At 38.5% G+C, this 21,830-nt stretch overlaps 1 protein-coding gene and 1 pseudogene across 1 annotated transcript; both read left to right on the forward strand.

Annotated features, from left to right (window-relative positions):
- Positions 1–3,122: 3,122 nt before the first annotated feature.
- LOC120277142 (5' exonuclease Apollo-like) lies at positions 3,123–5,685 on the forward strand. The gene is given in 8 exon segments (XM_039283896.1): positions 3,123–3,388; positions 3,390–3,432; positions 4,012–4,061; positions 4,063–4,201; positions 4,204–4,220; positions 4,578–4,685; positions 4,995–5,296; positions 5,379–5,685. Coding segments are annotated over 8 exon segments (1,215 nt in total). The 5' UTR covers positions 3,123–3,139.
- LOC120277143 lies at positions 5,320–21,410 on the forward strand (annotated as a pseudogene).
- The last annotated feature ends 420 nt before the right edge of the window (positions 21,411–21,830 follow it).

Genomic DNA, 21,830 nt, shown 5'->3' on the forward strand with positions numbered 1-21,830 from the left:
CATTCTCTGCATTCCCCCGTTGCTACAGTAATTCCTGCACAAACTCAATATTGAGTTATACATCCATCTTAGAGCTTCAAACAGGGCTGGACACCTCACAGTATTTGTGTGAGTTACCTAGGAAGAAGAAGCCAAGCTCAAAGCTGCCACCTTTGGAAACCAATGTCTGGTTCCCAGAGAGAGACTGACCTGGAGAGATTGTATCCACTGCCAATGAGGAATGGATACTGCTATTGAGGGTTAAGTAGATGAAGGCGTTAATCAGCAAGAAGCAACATCTGGTAACATGGCCGTCATCCATTTTCTAAGGGGAAGCGATTGGAAAAGGTAATGCAAAGATAAATGCCGCACTGCAATCCCCTATTCACATGGCGTGGAGAGAAATATATCCCCCCTATATCCCCCTACTGAACAAAGATTCTCAGCGGTCATCAGTCTTTTGTTCTAGATGATGGTTGACCGAGGCAATGACCAATTTACCCTCGAACTATTTATTTATTTATTTATTTTGACAAAGTGGATAAACCACGTTTATTATAAAGTTTATCAGTTACATGCCAAGATGACAACAAACAGCGCCAACAGCGACACATGTAACTAAAGTCTGAAATGACCACATAACCAAAACAGAAACAAGCGAACAACATAGTCCACTAGAAGTGGAGCAACCAGATACAAAAGAAAACAAAAACACCTAAGGGAAAATAGAGAGCTCCCTAGGAGGCATCAGGGACTTCGCGAATCTAGCCCGTACTAAGCTCGATCTTCCTAGGTGGCACGGCTCACCCCACCTGGGTCAGAAAACTCCAGGCTTCTCTTGACAGCATTTGCCTTGGAACTATTAACATGCATTCTTTTTTTTTTAATATATATATATATATACACAAACCCCAATAGTATTAAAAGAAAGACATATAGTACACGCTAAAAGAATTGGCCCTACGATAATTTGTAAAATTGATCGGTTACTTCTGGTTTAGTTTTTGCAGCTTTTGACTCGGTACAAATCTTTTTGGTGCCCTCCATTCCTTTGATTAGGCGCACCCTCTCTTTCGCGTAGTCTTTGCACGAAAACCAGTGATGTTGACGCTTCCAAGAGTGACGAGGATCCACACCTTTAGCAGCATTTCACCTTGATCCATCGCACCCCCTTTGGCTGGGGGTTCTTTCCAAGTTTCATGTGTTTTTTGTTTGTGGTTAATTAGGCGGTTGAGCTCTATTTATTTGCTCTTTCTCCTCTTTTATCTTGTATTTTCCATTTTTGTTTGGTGGGAATTTCCCCTGTCGGTGTTGTTTTTTCTATTTCCTGCTGGTGTACTCTTGGTGAGTCAGGCGTTTTTGTTGTATTGGGGCTCATGTATCTTTTTATTTTTAATGCTATCATGGTGTAGTTCGTCCACTTTTTTTTTAAAAAAAAGGAACGTTAAAAGAAGTACACAAGACAGAAATACAAGACCAACAGAAGAACAAGACAGTGAATAAAAGTTCACTAGTGGTGGAGCTAGAAACAAACTAAACAAACAAATCTAAAGCTCTTGCTATGACGTGAGTATCTCTAAAAGAGCTCAAGAAATAAAACATGACAAATGGCACTTGCTGACAAGCTAGCAAGCTCAATCAGGTAACCCTCAGGACTACTAATTAAAGTCACGCTCCTAGATATTGCAAAATCCAGGCTTTTCTTAATAATACTAGTCAATTCTTCCATCTTTAGCCTTTTAACTCCGAGGATGAAGAAAACCCCAAACAAATAGTGTTAGTAATTTTAGTAATCAGAAAAATATGAGAAATAAAAGATGAATCAGATATGCGCCTATTTCTTTTGAGCCAAATTTGCCAAAGGTTAGCTTTAGAAAGAACATCCCAAGTTTCCCTAATGAGTTTCCTAGGCCACACTCTCCACGGTCCCCACATATTAGCGATGGACAGTGGAAGTGGAATCTGATTACGACACTATAAAAAGTGTTTCCAAATGAGCATTGTAAATTGGCAGCGAAGAAATAAGTGGTCCATTGATTCAATAGTTGCACAACACAACACAACAAGTGGTAATTGGAAGTATGCTACATTTTTGTTGCATAAGATTCTCCAAAGTGAGAATCTTATTGTGTCAAGCTAACCAGGTGAAAGATTTAACCTTCCTTGGATAGATTCCTATATAGATTGCCTGACTAGATGGGTATTGAGTACCTCCATCGCTCAAGAAGTTATAAAAGGATTTGACAGAACATAGTCTGCTCGAGGTAAGACTCCAACATTTGTGATCCTTAGAATCGCTGCTTAGATGAATAAGAGTGTTATTTATAGTGTAGTCTATTTCCCTTAAGGTCTTGCTTGGGAGGAGGTTTTTGGGGGTTTTGTAAGATAGGGTTATTGATCAGCCCATGTTTGGATCCAATGTATAATTAAATAAGGTTTAGTGTTAAGTATATATGACAAAATGCGTAAAAAAATGATACATCTATCTACATAGCAAAATGCATAATAAAAATAGATTATTTTTAATCAAAGATTACATTGTCACACTATTTTGTATTGAAAACATTTGTTATGTTGAATAAAATTTCTTTGACATTTTGCTCTCAGCCTCTTCTACCAATAAGTCTTGATTCAGTCCCACTGGTGCCATATGAAGTCACGACAAATCATATCTATTGCTTTACTAATCCAAGTAGGGGACTTATAGATTGGCATCCAATATATGTGAATAGAGGTGAGAACTGAGTTAACTCAAAGTGAGTCTTCCTCTAAAGGATAGGAGTGAGGTTTTTCACGCTAGGAATCTTTGAGTGAATTTATGGATTAGAGTTTCCTAGTTTTGATGCCTAGGCAAGTTAATACATCCATACGAGATTGTTAAGCCAACGTAAGCTTATCATCTTTGCGAAAAATAAACATCAAGATCGAAAGTTTAACATAGTGTTTTAAAAATTTTTTTAGTTTATATTTATAATAAAAAGATGACAATATTCAAATATATATAGTATTTATTTTTATATAAATATGCAAAAATAAGAGGGTTGTTTGAGAAAAACGAATTACAATTTTTCCCGCCATAAAGCCATCCTAGAGAGTAAAAAAACTAAAAAGAGCTTTGTGAAAAGAGGAAAAACTAGGGCACGACCTCGGAGCTCCGTCAATGGAGAAGGGCTTGGTCTCCATAGATCGATGGGTGAAAGGGAGCCAGGCTTACTTTCTCACTCACCTCCATGCTGACCATACCAGAGGCCTCTCTCCGCTATGGACCCTCGGGCCCCTCTTCTGCTCTCCCATCACCGCCCGCCTCCTCCCCTCTCGCTTCCCCGGGCTTGATTCCTCCTTGATTCGGGTTCTGGAGATTGGTCTCACCCACTCCATCACTTTGATCTCTAAATGCTCTGGATCCGAGGGTCCATATTCTTGTCACCCCAATCGACGCTAATCACTGCCCCGGTTTGTTCCCTTTGATCTTAATCTTTTGTTTCTCTTTCTCTTTGTCAGTCGCTTCTTGGAATTTGTTAGTGAGAAATTAAGGTTTTTTGGGCGATTTATGTATGCGTGTCAGTTGATGAAGATGGAGTCTGTTGGATGTTTCTGTTATTCAGAGTTTCTTACTTGAAAAATCTCTTTTCATCTAATTGATTTTATAGTTGCACAATTTTTTTTTTTTTTTGTTGATAATCAGCTAATATTTGCGCATTTACTTTTTAGACGTTTACGCAAATTTTTACTGGAAGTCGTGCATACAACAAACTTATTCTTTATTTGACACTAGTAATTCTTCAAGGCTTCCAACATTGGCTCTCACTTTGAAGTCAAAATCATTTCTTGTCAAGTTAAATTAAGTACTACTATTGTTGGTACTAGAACACTTTTTGCTCCTGCAAAAAGGAATTATGAGAAAACATTGTATTCATTACTTGTTTTCTTCAAATTTTAATTGAATGTTGCGCTGTTTTCTTCTCCAAATCTATATGTTCAATTTGATTGGCTAGATATACTATTGAACTGGAAATTTTGGATCTTGGTCAGGTGCAGTGATGTACTTGTTCCGTGGTGAATTTGGAACTGTGTTACATACTGAGGGATTTTCGATGGGAATTGGACTCTGAAAGGGCACAACTGGCTAGGAGAAACCTTCTTGATGCTCTGGGAGGTGAAAGAGTAGATTTGCTTTACTTGGACAACACTTACTGTCATCCATTCTTTTCATTTCCTACTCAGAAGTTGCCGCCCAACAGGTAATCAAATGCTTTTTTTCTTATTGTCATGGTTAACATGTGGAGATGCTTGTTGCTTTCGATATATACTTTGTTCTGCATTATGTACATTTTGTCTTGTCAGTGTGTCAGTTTTTTTGTGTTTTTTTCTACTTTCCAGAAGTTTAACCTCCTGGTATGATTTGTATTGTATACTCAGGAAGTTTCTCCCTTTTGTTCTTATGTTTCCTGGGCTTGTTGTAATGATTTGTTGAGAAAGTATTTCTCTAAGAATAATTGCTTGTTTGAGTTATTATTTTTTTATATTTTTTTGGCCTTGTTGTAATGATTTGTTGTAGAAGTATTTCTCTGAGGGATAATTGCATGTTTGAATTATAGGTAGTTGATTTTATAAAGCAGCATCCCAATGATGAAATCATAATTGCTGTTGACAACCTGGGGAAAGAAAACTTATTGGTTTATATTTCACAAGCTTTGGGCGTAAAGGTAATCTACCTTATTCTACTCTTTTAAATGCAGATTCCCTACTTAGTCTAGTTCCAAAAAATTCAAGTTCTTTGTTACCCCTCAAATTTCTCCATGAGAACTAATTGTGCATGTTCCTTGATAACATTGATTGCTGTGCCAAATTTGCTATCTTTCCCTCTATCTGCTGAGAACAAGTGGATGTAAATGTAATTGATTGATGGTCTTTTTTTTTTTTTTTTCTCTTTTTTTATTTACACCTGCATCAGGTTGTTTATTGCTTGAGGTTAATAATACACATGGTCATTAATTTTTTGATCTTCCTGCAAGATATGGGTATGGCCAGAGCGCTTGAAGACCATGCACATTCTTGGGTTGGATGATATTTTTACAACAGATACCAGTCTAACCAGGGTCCGAGCTGTTCCTAGGTATAGTTTTACATTAGATACACTTGAGGGACTGAACACTATATGCCCCACCATAGGTATCATGCCTTCTGGTCTTACATGGGGTTCTCTAGCTTTTGAGAAGGATATTGGATATGTTGGTCTGTCAGAATCAGAAGGTCATAGCGGTGAGAAAAGTAAGAACAATAGGAAAAAGATCTACAAATGGAAATATAAAAATTGGCTGGAGATCAGATAAAAAACCTCCTTGGAAGTTCCAAGAGTATTCATATTCATTTCCATATTCTGACCATGCATGCTTCAGTGAGATACAGGAGCTTATGAGGACTGTGCTGCCCAAAAACGTGTTTGGTATTGTGTCTGCGTCCTCTTTCGATATCCATCCTTGTCACCACTTTGATAATCTCAACTGTGAATTATGTACAGTCTCTGGAAGTGAGATCAGCACAAAAGTCAGAGGGAATCATCTGGATGCTTCTTTCCGCAATAAACTTAACAGGAGAGCTGTTTTGCATCAGAATTTGAACAGATCAAATGTGAAATGTGGAAGACATCTTCAACCTTCTGCCTCCAAAACTAATAGAAACGAAGGTTGCACTGAGAAAGGGTAGCATGAGGCATAGACATTGTGGAAAATGTTGACAGTAAAAGAATCTGAGTTGAATGATGAAATTGTCTAACTTGTGATGTAATTATCACAGGCACCTTACAAGTTAGAAGTGTTGCATTCAAAATTAGTCATGCTTTTGGACAACCAATTTTTTGAACTTTGGCCCTTTTGTTCATCCTTCTTTACTCTTAAATATATATAGTGAAGTGGTTACAGATGCCACAATATGTGACTTTGACTTTCAATTTCATAACTACAGTTTCTCGCCTTGTATATAGTGAACAATCATAGGTACCTTAGTCTTCAAACTATGATCTCTTATTTGTTCAACATGTTCTTTTACACACAATCACGCAGTAAGGAGGTTTTCCGTTAGCTTATTTCTTTTCATCGCTTAAATTGATTCCATGAATTTTTCAAGTTAAAAAAAAAAGAAGAAAAAGTCAATTCATTGGGTTTTCTTCTATAATATCATTAGAGCTATTATCCTTCTCTAGGTGTTCGACTTTGATGTGGCAAATGTGTACCTACTACCAGGTGATCACTGAAGTTGAATGTCAGCTCATCTAATACTAAACAAACAGGAAGGAATATAGTATTGATATCTACAGGTATTTCTTAAATTCTGGAAAATTTGTCTTTCAACTGTTCTTCGGCTTCCCAGAAATTTATACTGATTGATGCTCCTTCATGTCTATGAAAGAGATTTTGGTACCAGGATCACCATGGATTGGTCTGCCCTCAGATTGTTGCTTCTCTCCTGCCTCTACTGCTGTTTCTCCTTCATTCTTAATGGTCACCCCTCTATTGCATCTGATACTCTGTCTCTTGGACAGTCTCTCTCAGGAAACCAAACCATTGTCTCCCAAGGTGCCATTTTTGAACTTGGTTTCTTCAAGCCAGGTAAGTCTCAGAATTCCTACATAGGCAATGGGTACAAAAAGAGACCTGAAAAAACAGCAGTTTGGGTAGCTAACAGAGATAAACCTGTGTCTGATTCCTTGTTGGCTGAGCTGAAAATATAGGAAGATGGAAACTCGGACCTTTTTAACAAATTCAAATTTCAGTTTGGTCTACTAATGCTACTTCCATTGCTTCAAAATCAACCATTGCTGTGCTGCTTGACTCTGGAAATTTTATTCTAAAGGGATTTGTTGAACTCATCGATTGTATATTGGCAGAGTTTTTGATCATCCAACAGATACATGGCTTCAGGACAGTGGCTTGGCTAGAACAGGATCACAAAGGAATACATGACACTCGCTTAATGGAGAAGTCCATATGATCCTTCACCTTGGCCTCATTCTTTTGGTGTGGACATTAGAGGAAAGAATCAAATGGTTCAGTCCTGGAATGGCTCAGAGATTTACTGGACCTGTAGGCAAATGGAATGGTCAGTTCTTCAGCTTATTACCTGGAATGACTGCAAGCGATCTCTATCAATATGCCTTTGTGGAGAGTGAGATACATCATTTACACTCTCTGACACAAGTTTCCTCACAAGATCAGTTGCTGATGTATCAGGGAAGATGTTGCAGTGGGCATGGCTGAACAATAGTGCAGTATGGTCATGGGTTTGGTCTCAACCAAGAATGCCATGTGATGTTCACTCTATCTGTGGAGTTTTCAGTGTTTGTGATGATGATCGAGCTCAGTTGTGTGGATGCCTGCAAGGTTTCAAACCTTCTCCTCAGAATGACTGGGACTTAAACTACTTAAATGGAGGATGTGTGAGGAAAAACTGCTCTTCAGTGTGGCAGCCAAGAGAGATGGACAGGTTTATTAAATTTGCTAGTACTTGGCTGCCAAGACATTCAAAAAGCAGTAGTAACTGAGAGTGCTGAAGGCTGCAAAATCAGCTTGCTTGACCAATTGTTCTTGTACTGCTTACACTTACGGTGGCGGTTTGTGTTCTATTTGGGTTGGAGATCTCAATAATATTCGGCAAGCATCATCTAGTAAGAGTTAAGAGGTTTTTATTTATCTTAGGCTTGCTGCTCCTGAGTTTCTGGCTCAGCACAGCAGTAAAAAAATGACCACCAGTGTTATGATTGGTATAGTTGGAGGATTCATCATCTTCTTAGTCTTTGCTTTTGTCTTGACCAAGAGATTCTGTGAAAGAGGGGATCATGGATTCTCTCATGGGTTGGTGTCATTCAAATACAGAGAACTAAAGAAGTTAACCAAGAACTTCTCAGAAAGAATAGGGAGTGGTGGTTTTAGTTCTTTCTTCAAGGGATCATTGCCTGACTTGACTTTAGTTGCTGTGAAAAAACTCTAGGGCTTTCAGAAAGGAGAGAAACAATTCTGAGCAGAAGTTGGCACAATTGGAATAATCCAGCATGTGAATTTGATTCATCTTTGTGGCTTCTGCTGCGAAAACTGTCAAGAGATTATTGGTTTATGAGTTCATGGGAAATGGTTCTTTAGATTCTCTGCTCTTTCAGAACAGAACAATGGTTTTTGAACTGGAGGATGGAATACCAGATTGCTTTTTGGCACTGCAAGGGGCTTGGCCTATCTGCATGAAAAAAATGTAGAGATTGCATAATTCACTGTGACATCAAACCAGAGAACATACTTCTGGATGAAAACTTCTGTCCTAAGGTGGCAGAGTTTGTTTTGGCAAAGCTCATGGGGCGAGATATCAGCCGAATTTTGCCAACAATTAGAGGAACAGTAGGTTATATTGCTTCAGAATGGATATCAGGCCTTCCAATAACACCAAAAGCTGATGTTTATAGCTTTGAGCAAGAGCTTACAAGGGCTTGTAGGGTAGCTTGTTGGTGCATTCAAGACATGGATGCTCAGAGACCGTCAATGAACCAGGTAATTCAAATGCTGGAGGGCATTCTGGAGGTGACTGTGCCTCCAATTCCATACTCTCTTCATTAGCTTCTAGAAGAATAGTTTCAAAAAGAGAAGTGCTCCCGAAGAAGTTTTCAATGTTCTTAAACGCCAATCCAAAACGCTATTCCAGAGCTCAAACTTACGGATGTATGCAATGTGTAGTGTCTGAATAAATGTTACAAGTTTCATAAATTTTGTTCAATGAGCAATACTAGCTTCAGTTTTTCAAGGATCCTCTACTATGATGTACTTTGGTAAATGTTTGGTGTTTCCAGGTTTTTTAAGAGAAAAAAAAAAATTTGTTGTTGTAGCTTCTAAGCAATCCTTTGATCGAGTTTTTTGCTTCTTTGCTGCCTGAAGGAATTGGCATAAGTAATGTCGCTCTCATTTATTTATTTATTTATTCGAACAAATAATCAGTCATTTTAAATATATTAGAAAGATAACAAATACTAATACAGAGAGTTAGAAAGAACTAAGGACATACATAATTAACGATTGAAGTCACTGACCGCCTAGATAATTATATAATTTAACAATTAAAAAAAAAATCTATTGAAGTTACTGACCGTCAAGATAATGAAAAAGTGGATATACCACATGCATAAATAAAAAAAGAGAAACAAAGTACAACAGCAGTCCACAGGTAGTGGAACAACATTACCAAAATAACAACAAAGCAGAACATCAAAAAGGAGGAACAACGGGTTTTCTCGCACCCACGAAACGAAAAAGGCACCTAATTACCTCTCTCCACCATCTTGATTCTCCTCAGTCGTAGGAGTAGCCTCCGCCCCCTCAAACTGAGGTCCAGTGAACTCTAAGCTACGGCGAATGGAGGAGATAGAGTCATCCAGACGTACGATCTCAACTCCCTCTGGAGCTGCAGAGAACCAAGATAAAATGGAGTGTTCAGTCATCATTAAAATAGCCAACGGATTCACATATTTATCAGAAAAAATAACATCGTTTCTCGCGAGCCAAATAGACCACAATAAAGCTTTGACCACCCGTCCCCAATCACCCGGTAATCAGGGTGCAGGGCAGTCCTCCAGACCCCCCATAAAAGTGCCAAAGAATTAGGAAGAGGTGGTAACAGGATGATCCTACTAAGTTGCAACCAAACATCCAGTGAGAATTGACATTGGAGGAACAGATGATCCACAGTTTCTGAGGCAGCATGACAAAGAACACAAGTGTCAGTCGGAAGTCTGTTACACCTACGCTTAGCCAGATTAACAAGGGTAAGGATTTTATTCTTCCAAGCCAACCAGTTGAAAATATTGACCTTCCTTGGGCAAGGGCCTTTCCAAAAGAATTTAGCTATCGGGCATCGGAGACCCCCCATCATTAAGACGATCGTAGAAAGATTTAACCGAAAAGGAGCCATTTGCAGTCAGACTCCAGTACCTCACATCCAAATCAATCCCAGAAGCAGAGTTCAGCATAGCAAGGAGCTGCGCAGAATCAGGATCATCAGAGAACGGTTGATGTTCGAGTAAATGAAGCAGTTCAAACACAGTCTCATTCTGCGTCGGAGATGACAAAAATTTATCCAGCCAAAGCAGCATGGGAGCATGACCATTGAGCCAACGGTCTTTCCAAAACAATGTTTCCTTACCCGTAATAACTTTAACCCTGACACACCCACTGAATACCGTTAGACATTTCAGAACCCCCGACCAAAAGAAAGAAATTCTGCCTCTAGATTGGACGAACAAGTTCCAGGATGGCTTATTATAATTGAATTGAAGCACCTTCGCACAACCCCAGTTCGAGTCGGTCAGTAATTTCCATCTCCATTTGCCCAATAGGGCCAAATTAAAGGCGGAGAGGTCCAAGATACCCCAACCCCCTTGCTCCTTTGAACGACAAATATTCTTCCATGCAACAAGGCGACATCAAGGAGAATCAATGTCAGGCCCCGACCATAGGAAATCCCGACGAATCCGATCGATATCTTTAATGACCCAAATGGGGAGGCGAAACATGGACATCCAGTACGTCGGCCATGACGAGGATGTAACCGAGTTAAGAAGAGTAAGCCTGCCTCCAAGATAATTAGATTATTTGACAATTTTTTATTATTATTATTATTATTATTTTTTTACACACAATCACTGACCGCCAAGATAATTAGGATATTTGATAATTAAAAAAAACTGGAAATAGAAAGACAAGACTAAAAAACAAGAAAACCGTCAAAGAAAATCATTGGCCACAAACGTATGAATTGTAATAACTCACGGAACCATAAACTTCATTGATCAGACCTGCATTAATTAAATGCCCCATGACCGACTTGGTCAGGTCAAGTCTTTGCTTTACTTCATCATCGGTCTCTCTAGGATTTATAGTCTAAGCAATGAACAAATGCTGAACAGAAATGGCTACCAGAAGCAACACATTCTTCCCTGTTGATGCCTTGTGGCTCTTCATGCTCTCGTTCTTCCTCACTGTCAAGCTCTCCCTTGCAGGTGATACCATCTTTCCTGGGGAATCTTTATCTGGTGGGAAGACTTTAATCTCCCTTGCAGGATCCAGCTCACTCTCCCCGAAGGTACCAACCCCCAACCTCTTTCAATTTCGATTGGTCGATGTTCAATTAGATAAATTCGCCTCGCTTGTGGTATTGTTTTTAGTTGATTTAAATGGGCATAAAGAAGAATGTCTTGCTATGATTCATAACTCTGATTGTAGCATTGTGGCTCCTGTCAGAGCTCCGACTATCGCATCCCTAAGTGGATGCTTCGGCCATGTTAGTTGTTTTTTTATGAATTTAAATATCATTTCTTGGAATGTGAGGGGGCTCGGTAGGCCTTCCAAAAAATTCTTAATAAGGGATTTTCTTAACTTGCACCGAGTTAAGGTTTGTTGTTTTCAGGAGACAAAGTTATCTGAAATTTCCCAACCTTCCTGGAGGAAAATTGGCGGATCTAAGCTAGATCATTTCTGCTTCTCACCTGCCAATGGTACCTCGAGAGGAATGGTCATAGGTTGGAACAGTAGTCTTAGGAAAGGGAGGGTTGTCTCCGTAGGGTCTTTTTGCCTTTCGGTGGAATTTACCAACCTTTGTGATCATTCTACTTGGTTGTGCACTGCGGTTTATGGGCCAAACCTAAGGCACCTCAAACCTTATTTCTGGGAGGAATTAAGGAATTGTCACACTGATATGCCTTGGGTTATCTATGGTGACTTCAATGCAATTTTCTCAGTTGACAGATTCTTGTTGAACCTCCTCTGGTGGGTCGAAAATTCACTTGGACCAATGGTCAGAGCGACCCTATCTGGGTCCGTTTAGATAGATTCTTGGTTAACCAAAAGTGGTTAGATGTTTTTTCCAGAGTGCATCAGACTAGTTTGCCAAGATTGGGCTCTGATCATGTGCCTCACGCTTTGGAAGCAGGTTCCTTCCTTTCTAAGGGGCGACCTTTTAGGTTTGAACAATTCGGGTATTCTGAGGTAGGTATTACAAAGTTAATTTCTGTTTGGTGGAATGAAACTTGCCTGAGGGGGTGTGGAGCCTTCATTCTAGCAAAAAAACTAAAATTTCTCAAACCAAAATTAAGAGTGTGGTCTAGATTAAAGTTTGGGGCTCTCAAGTCTCAAAAATTAGAGTTGTTGCACACTCTTGATTTGTTTGACCAGGCTAAAGAGTCTAGGTCCCTTTCTCCTGCGGAATTGTTGACTGAATCTAATACTCATGACGCTTTTTCCATATTGCTCAAACAAGAAAAAATTTATTGGAAGCAAAGATCTCGAGCTCTATGGGTAAAAGAAGGCGACAATAACACAAAATTTTTTCATGCGATTGCAAATGGTCGAAGGAATCGTAATTTCATTCCGAGGATTTTAGATAATGGTGTTTTTGTGGAAGGGCAGGAAAATTTAAGGAAAGCGTTCACCTCCCATTTCCAAAATATTTTTGGAACGAGAAGGTAGTCCAGATTCCGTTTCTCCCGGGATTCGTTGTTGAGTAACAAACTTCTCCCGAATCTCTCAATTTTGGATGCCCCTTTCTCGAGGGAAGAAATCAAAGGCGCTGTTTTCGATCTTGGGGCTGAAAAAGCTCCGGGTCCTGATGGCTTTCCCATTTCCTTTTTCCAAAAATTTTGGAATATTATTGAAAACGATGTTCTTACCCTGTGCTCCGATTTTCACAAAGGGTCTATCAATGTAGAGCGTATAAATTGGGCTAGCATTGCTCTCATTCCCAAAAGTTCCAATCTCGAAGGCCCGATGATTTTTAGACCCATAAGCCTCATTAACTCGCTTTTAAAAATTTCTGCCTAAATTATTGGCTTCAAGGTTGAGTAAAGTGATTGACTCCCCGGTTGATAAATCGTAATCGTCCTTTATCAAAGGCAAATGTATCCTAGATAACATTTTTTGCGGTGGAGGAACCGATTTTTTTAGCCTCCAGTGAAGGAAAATTCCGGGTCACATTGTTAAAGTGGATTTCGCTAAAGCCTTCGATATGGTGGACTGAGATTTTCTAGTCGACCTTCTCCAGGCCTACGGTTTTAGTGGGCGTTGGGTAGGTCGAGTTAAGGCTATCCTCATCTCCTCAAAAAGCAAATTTTTATCATTAATGGAGAAATGTGGGTTACATTAGATATCTCGTGGGGTTTTCGAGCAAGGAGACCCACTTTCCCCCTACTCTGCGCTTTGTCTCGGATGTGCTTAGCCTAATGTTCAACCACGCTCTCACCTCTGGAATCCTTTTCGGGGTTCCTCTGGGAGTTCATGGGAAAATGTGCCATCTCCAGTATGCAAATGATCTTCTTGTGGTTACAGCTGGGGGGCAGGAGGACCTTCGCATCATCAAATTAATCCTTATTTTGTTCGAAGGTATTTTCGGGATTAAAAAGTTAATTATCATAAAACCCGCTTTTCTCTTCGGAAAAAAACAAGCTCCGGGAGGAACATCTTGCTAGAACTTTCAACTGTGTTAGGGGCACTCTTCCTATGAGTTACCTAGGGATTCTAATTTCTGGTTGTCGACCTTCTCGATAAGTGTGGGAGGAACTTATTTCGAAGATTAGATCGAAATTGCAAACTTGGAAAGCAAAGCTTCTTTCTTTTAGTGGCAGGCTAACATTGGTAAATTCAGTCCTCTCTACCACCCCGAACTCATCGGATGTCTATCTTCAAACTTCCCTACTGGGTGATAAAAGCCATTGATAGGATACGCATGGATTTTACGTGAGTGCAGCTCGACCCATTGATCATCAAAAAATGAGGCTGGTAAAGTGGCACAGAATCTGTAGACCTCGAGAACAGGGAGGGTGGGGGATTGTGAACCTTGCAGTTTTTAACAATGCATTGTTAGCAAAAGTGGTGGTGGAAATTGACTTATGGGGCCTCTCAGTGCGGAGATAAAATAGTCATGTTCAATTACTCCAACTCGCTCAAGGTTGGAACCTCCATAGCAAACCTCCTAACCGAAGATCCTTCATTTGGAACGAGTTGCTCCACAATCTTCCGGCTTTTCAAGCTGATGTTTCTTCGGTAGTGGTCAATGGTGAAAAAACTTTATTTTTTTGTTAGATAGGTGGGTGGATAATCGTACTCTCAAAAATCAGTGGCGGATCTTTTCATTGCCTCGAATAGGCGATTCGATGCGATCGAAAGAACTCATCCATCTCACCCAGGAGTCCTGGTTCAAATCTGACCATGTTGAGTTAGCGGAGCGAGTCGCAAATCTTGGACTTGTGGTTCGCGGAGCTGTAGACACCAAGAAGTGGGCCCTTACTTCAAACGACATCTTTTCTGTTAAATCTCTTTACAGTTTTCTCATTCATGGTGGCGTTACCTGTGGAATCACCAACTCAATTTGGAACTCCCCTCGCTCAAGAAAATCATCTTGTTTAAGCGGCTCGTGTGGGATAATAGTATTCTTACTACGAAAGCAATCTCATTTTGCTAGAGTCGCAATAAACTTCCGATGCACTACTTGTGTGTTATGCAATCGCGGATATTGAAACTGTGGACCATTTGTTCCTCTTGTGTCCTTTTGTTGTTAGATTGTGGGCTTTCCTTGCAACTCGCTTTCATTTTCCACCCTCTCCTCGCTCTGTTGAAGAATTGTGGGGAGTCGGGCGAGCTCTTATTCCAAAACCTATCAAGGATGCCGTGGACCTTGTTATTAGATCTTTACTGTGGCATGTTTGGCTTGAGAGAAATGCTCGAATTTTTAACAATGTTTATTCATGCTTATCGATGCCCATCTTTGTTGAAAGTTATTTATATGTTCTTGTCTTGGATAAATGCAGTGCCAGATGCCAAAAAAGCAAAATTGGAAGGGTCGGTGTCTACAGCCAAGCGTAGTCTGCAGTTCCTTGGTGGGACAGGGATTGACATTGTTCCTACAGAGTAGTTCGTTTTGACGATGTGGTCTCCGATTGCTCTTTTTGGGCCTGAGTGACTGTTCTTCAGATGTTGCTTTTGCTTTTTGGTCTTTTGTTTGTTTTTGTTTCTTTTTGTCTCTCTTGTACTTTTCAGGTTGCTCTCTCGCCACTTTTTTGGGGGTTTTTGTTTTGTTTTTGTTTTTGTTTTTTTAATGCATGTGGTTAATCCACTTTATTAAAAATAAAAATAAATGGTGATATTTGAGAAGAGGCAAAATTAAAGTATAAAAATCAAATCAAAATAACAATGATAATTATAATAATTTTAATATTTATTAAAAAAACTATGCTTAAAATGTGAATTTATTTGAAATATTCATAATGCATATGCTTAAATAGAAATATGTAATTTTTTTATTTAAAAAAATAAAGTGTATAGATTAGTAAATCGTATTATTATATATCCTTTTACTTTTCCTTTTCCTTTTTCCAGACCAAAACAAAGTTTTATCGAGACCTCTCCTTTTCCTTTCTCTTACATAAAATTTATCTATCCAAAACGAGGGTTGAACCAATCTTTCTTTTCTCTCCCTTTCCCTCCTCTTTCCTCCCACTTACTTTCCTTCGACTTTTTGAATCCAAAACAATATATTAGTTTGATTCTATAAATGTTGAACTATGTTCTTATATTTCTAAATTTGGCTTTCTTGTTAGATATTGAGAACATGTTTTGAGGCCTTCCATGCCTATTTAGTTTCGGCCTTGTAATTAAGGAGGATTCGAGAATTTTTTGGAGACACAAAACCAGGATTGAAGATATCAAAATGTTGATCAGCAGCCGCCCAAATGCTGAGATGGATTATATATCCAGAAGCTACAACTCCATGGCTGATGAATTAGCAAGATATGGGCTCAAAAACCAATGGCTTTCTCTCCTCCACAAAGGGTTGGACCTTCCCAACTGGCTGGTCCAAGCTACGGCCGCTGTCTCTGTTTAATTGGGAAAAAAAAAGACACCCCCACACGCCACAGTGCATTGGTGGATATTATGCTCAACAAATTCCAAATAACCACACAAAACCCACAGAGAGTTTAGACTTTCATATTGAGATTATGCATATACCATCGAAGATTGAGACCCTCCACCAAATGAAAAATTTAATATTCTAAATGTACTTTTTTGTGTTTTTTTGTTCTTTTAGTTTTTGGTGCTGGATTTATTAATTTTTTCTGTTGTTTGTAAGTTTATGACTTTTTGTATTGTTTTTTTATTAATAAAATAATAATTTATTCATTTTAAAAGACATAATAAAAAAACTAGTAACGAAGCTCTAATCTGATTAGTTTTATAAAATATAATCCAATTTGTTCTAAGTGAAATAAGTGTAAATAATTTATTGAAAAAGTATGAATGATGCAGAATAGGAAGCTCACTACCATGAGTAGTGAGGAGAAAGCAAAAATCTGAAAAGAAATAAAAAAATAAGGATAAAAAAATGCAAGAAGTGAAAAAAACCATGGGGTATCTCGGGACACATGTACAGATAGTCGAGAAAAAAAGAGTGTTTACTCGTATGCAGCATCAGAATTTGTTCTAACTTCTAAGTCACATGAGCTATTCAGGTGTAAGGATTTTAACAAGATTTGAGTTATTTATTTGTGTTCCTAGATTTAGAATTTATTTTTTTAAGAAAAAAATTGTTGCGTTGTTTTGTCTTACATGAACATACCGCTGGCTGTACTTGTTGCCAGTGCGCGTTGTGCGCTTTATGCTTATTTTAGACTTTTTTTTATCAATAAAATAAGCTAAATGATTCCATGGAACGTGCCACTACATCTTTCTTTATTGTTGTCAACTAACAACTGAGGTTGCGTACAATAAGCAACTTTCATTTGACATACTATTGTCTATTTATTGAATTTAAATATATTTTGCTTACACTCCATGGTATGTTCCCGCTTTTTGGCTTAATGGAATACTAAGTTTAGATAATGAAAGTCCAGTTGTCTTCAGAGTTAAGAGTCATATTCTTCTAAAATTGGTTCATCACAAAGTACCCAATTTTGGAATAAAGTGGATAAACCACTAATTTATAGTACCCACTTTTTTTTTGGGATCATCTATTTTTTTTATTATTATTATTATTTATTTTGACATGAGCGATAAGCGTCGGGTCAGCTTTCTTGGGAAAAGTCGAGGACGGGACGTCGAGGGCGTCGCTTTCACGCTGCCTCAGCAGCCTGAAATCAGTCGCGTGGAGCAAGACTCGAACACGCGACCTCCATAAAACTCGTGGGGACCCGGTACCACTACGCCATTAAGCCAGTGGTTATTATTATTATTATTTTTTTATAAAAATAAATGTGAATAAACCATAATTTTATAAAAAAAAAGCCATAATTTTATTAAATTTTATTTTTATTTTTATTTTTTTAAAAGTGAAAAAATTACAATTTTCCTTTGAATGCATTCCATTCAACAGTCATTTTTAAATTTTTAAATAACGATATTTTTGTTTTAATAAATACGACAAATGAAAGTAATGACATATATGTTGGCTTGAAGTTATCTCTATTTTTTTTAATAATTTTCTATCTATTTTTCAAAAATAAGTAAAATATTTATATATAATTTTTATAATATTAATTATTTTGTTATATTTAATTCATTTTATATAGATAAATTTACCAAAAACTTATAATAATTGTTTTTGGTTCATATGAAACTTGTCATTTTACTCAATAAATTATGTTTTATTTATTTTTATTATAAAAAAATATTTTTTTCTTTATTGAACATGAAATTATTAATTTAACAAATAAACACACAATTGTCTAAACTAAGATAATAGCAAATATTGTAAAATTAATGAAGCTAAATATTATGGTATTTTTGATTGTCTTGCACAAGCTGGATAATTAGTGGTTTATAGAAAATGACTTTAGTGGTATATAAATTTTTGTAATGCTTGTCATGGTCCATTTATTTATTTTTTTCTTTATTTATTTTTTTATAATAGTGATAAATCATAACTTTATTAAAAATAGTCATAATGACACTTGTTTTCTCTGTCATAATGATTCAGAAACAGTGGAACATTTATTTTTGGACTGTATTTATTCTAACCGTATTTGGTCCTTCTTCTCTAACGCCCTTGAGCTATCAGATTTACCTTCTGCTGTCTCAATCATCTGGACCAACTGGATACCTTCATTACACTCAAACATTAGACTGCTGTGGGATTTACTTTCTAGAGCCATTATCTGGAATATTTGGCTTGAAAGAAATAAGACATTTTCCAATGCAACTGCTTTTACCTTTTTACTCATAATTTATTCAAAATTTCTAATATCTTTGGTTGCTTGGATTTCTCTGACTCCTCTTCCCAATCGAGCAAAATCTCAGCGAAGCTTCTACGAAGATTAAAGCGCTCCCTCGACTTCACGGTGCTCGGTTGAAAGACTACATCGGCAACAACTGTCCCTCAGTGAATCGGGAGTAATCTACTTCACTCGCATGACTCGGATGGTTCTGTGACTCCAGTCGGATTTCTTCGCTTTCCCAGCTGCCTTACCTTGTTTACTTTTTATCTCTCTTGTATTTTCTTTTCTGAGCTCTACACTCTTGTGAGAACTCTTAGCTACTGTTGTTTTCCTGGTGTGCTCTTCTTATTTTCGATAAAGCGATGGTTTATCCACTTTTTCATAGTCAATATCACCAAATTAAGATAGAAGGAGAAAACAATTACAACTATAAAAAAAAAAAGCAAAAACAAAGATAAATCAAATAAAAAGAAAATAAAGAGAATTGATTAAAGATGGAAAGACTCAAAAAAGAAGAAAAAGAAAAACTAGAAACAGTAACCCCAATAATTCTACATTAAAATCTAAACACAAAACAACATTATGATAGACCAAGCACATTGAGAATCTTTTTAACGTGTGTTTCACTTCACCACTTCCTCTCTCGACGTCTAGTTCACTTATTCTACCAAAAAAATAAAAATCTAAGCACGAGACTATGATGGTCAACAACGATGAGATTCGTTTTAAGGTGTGTTCATTCACTTCATTGCACCATTCCCCACTCTTCTCTTGTTGTTCACTTCCGACCATGACTCCTCCAACTGCCTTCCTTCCTCTCCTCTTAGTACTCTACCTTCTCTCCCACACCATCTCCGTCTCCTTTGCATCAGACTCCATCACCACCAACCAATCTCTCTCTGGAAATCAAAAGATAATCTCCAAAGGTGGCAACTTTGTGCTGGGTTTCTTCACCAAAGTGAACTCCTCCAGCAAGTTCTACATCGGCATTTGGTACAACAAGATCTCAGTGGTCACTCCTGTGTGGGTGGCCAACAGAGCCACCCCAGTCTCAGACCCAAACAGATGTGTGTTTCAGATATTTAAGGATGGCAACTTGGTTCTCCTTAATGAAGCTAATTCCCTCATATGGTCCACCAACACAACCAGCACCTCCAATTCCAGCACCGTTGCTGTCCTCCAGGATGATGGAAACCTAGTCTTGAAGGATGGCCACAACTCCACTGAAGTCTTCTGGCAGACCTTTGAGAACCCAACAGATACTCTTCTTCCTGGTGGAAAGATTTCTTTCAATAAACTCACTGGAGTTAAACAGAGGCTTATTGCATGGAAGAATACTGACGACCCAGCACCAGGAAGCTACTCTTATGAGATGGATCCTCAGGGAGCTAACCAATATGTCATGCAATGGAACAGGTCAGAGACGTACTGGAATACCGGGGTTTGGGATGGGCGCATGTTCCCTGGAATACCAGAGATGAATGGGATGTCGTCTAACCATGACTACAACCTCACTTACGTTGAAACCGACAAGGAGAAATACGTGGCTTACTTTGTGCAAGCAAGCGACATCATCAGTAGAGTTATATTGGATGCCAACGGGCAGCTCAAGATGTTAACTTGGGTGAATATCACTCAAGAATGGACGCAGTTCTGGTTTGCGCCAAAAGCTCAATGTCAAGTCACTGCATTATGTGGTCCTTTTGGTAGCTGCAACGAGCAGAGATTGCCTTACTGCAGTTGCATCAAGGGTTTCAGCGAGAAATCGCCAAAAGACTGGGATTTGAATGATCACAGTGGAGGCTGTTTTAGGAACACAAATTTGCAGTGTGATGCCAATAACAACTCGATGTACGTTGGTGAGCAGGATAAGTTTTTGGAGATGTCCAGTGTGAGGTTGCCTGATAACGGTAAGCCTTTCCAAGCTGAGAGTGTTGATGCATGCGAGCTAACCTGTTTGAATAACTGCTCTTGCACTGCCTATTCTTATGGTAGCAATTGCACTCTGTGGCATGGAGACCTGCTTAATTTGCAAGACCAGTATACTGGGTCAGATGGAGGAACACTTTATATCCGTCTGGCAGCTTCTGAGCTTCCAAGCCATCATAAGAAGGGAAAGGTTCTCTGGATTGTTGCTGGTGGCGTTGCTGCGTTTTTGTTTTGCTTGGTACTTGTTTTTATGCTTGTTGTTTGGACGAGGAGGAGAAGAAAACTGATAGCCAGTGCTTCCGAAGTAGTGATGGGAGGTTTGACTATCTTCAAGTACAGCGAGTTACAACGTTTGACCAAGAACTTTTCGGACAAACTGGGGAGCTGGTGGCTTTTGGCACTGTGTTTAAAGGAGCGTTACCAGATTCAACTGCTGTAGCTGTTAAGAGACTTGAAGGCCTCCGTCAAGGCGAGAAGCAGTTCAGAGCAGAGGTGAGCACTCTTGGAACCATTCAGCATGTTAACCTTGTTTCTTTACGTGGCTTCTGTGCTGAAGATACTAAAAGGTTGCTCGTTTTCGAGTATATGCCTAATGGTTCTCTAGATTCTCATCTCTTTCATAACAATGACAACGTTCTAGACTGGTCCACTCGTTATCGAATCGGACTTGGAATTGCCAGAGGATTAGCTTATCTGCATGAAAAAAATGCAGAGAGTGTATCATCCATTGTGACATCAAACCAGAGAACATACTTTTGGATGCTGAGTTTAACCCAAAGGTGGCTGATTTTGGTCTTGCAAAGCTGCTTGGGAGGGAGTTCAGTCATGTGTTAACCAGCATGAGAGGAACCATTGGGTATCTGGCCCCTGAATGGATTACAGGATTAGCAATCACACCAAAGGCTGATGTTTATAGCTTTGGTATGATGCTTTTGGAAATAATATCAGGGAAGAGAAATACAAAGCAATTAGCAGAGAGTGCAGACTATTATTTCCCTGTTGAGGCAGCAATGAAAGTGAGAGAAGATATGGTTCATTGTTTGTTAGATGAAAAGACTGAATGGGGAGGCCAACATGGAGGAAGTAGATAGAGCTTGCAGAGTTGCTTGCTGGTGCATTCAAGACTTGGAGAGTCAAAAGGCCAACAATGGGATTGGTTGTTCAGATGCTGGAGGGGCTTTTGGAGGTTACAGTGCCTCCGATTTCTAGAATTCTTCAAGACCTTGTTATTGATTCTCATGGCACAGGGCAAAGTTTGGCATTATCAGCTTAGAAACCCCTTTTCCATGTGTTATTAAATAAATGATGATGATCTTATATTTATGTAAACGACGTTCAGAACATATTTCTTAATAAAAAAACTAAGTAATTCTCAGAACATTTTTGTTTTTGTGAGAAACAAATGGTAGTTGAGTGGTAAACCACAAACTGCAAGGGAATGGCTCAAAAATTTTTTGCTCCCACAGCTGTTCATTATGAGCCAATATCACATAGTATTGTTTATCCATTGTATACTCAGTACCAACATGAATCCCTGTGGGAGGAATTGTATTTCTTACACCTCCAGAATTGCATAGTAATAAAAATTTATTATTATGGGATATGATCCATAATATATTATTTCGGATAAACTTGACAAGTTTTAATTGCCTCATATTTTAATTTACCGCATGATAAATTTTTGAGAGATTAT

Source organism: Dioscorea cayenensis, chromosome 15 (assembly GCF_009730915.1).
Source record: "Dioscorea cayenensis subsp. rotundata cultivar TDr96_F1 chromosome 15, TDr96_F1_v2_PseudoChromosome.rev07_lg8_w22 25.fasta, whole genome shotgun sequence".
In the NCBI taxonomy this organism is placed as follows: Eukaryota; Viridiplantae; Streptophyta; class Magnoliopsida; order Dioscoreales; family Dioscoreaceae; genus Dioscorea; species Dioscorea cayenensis.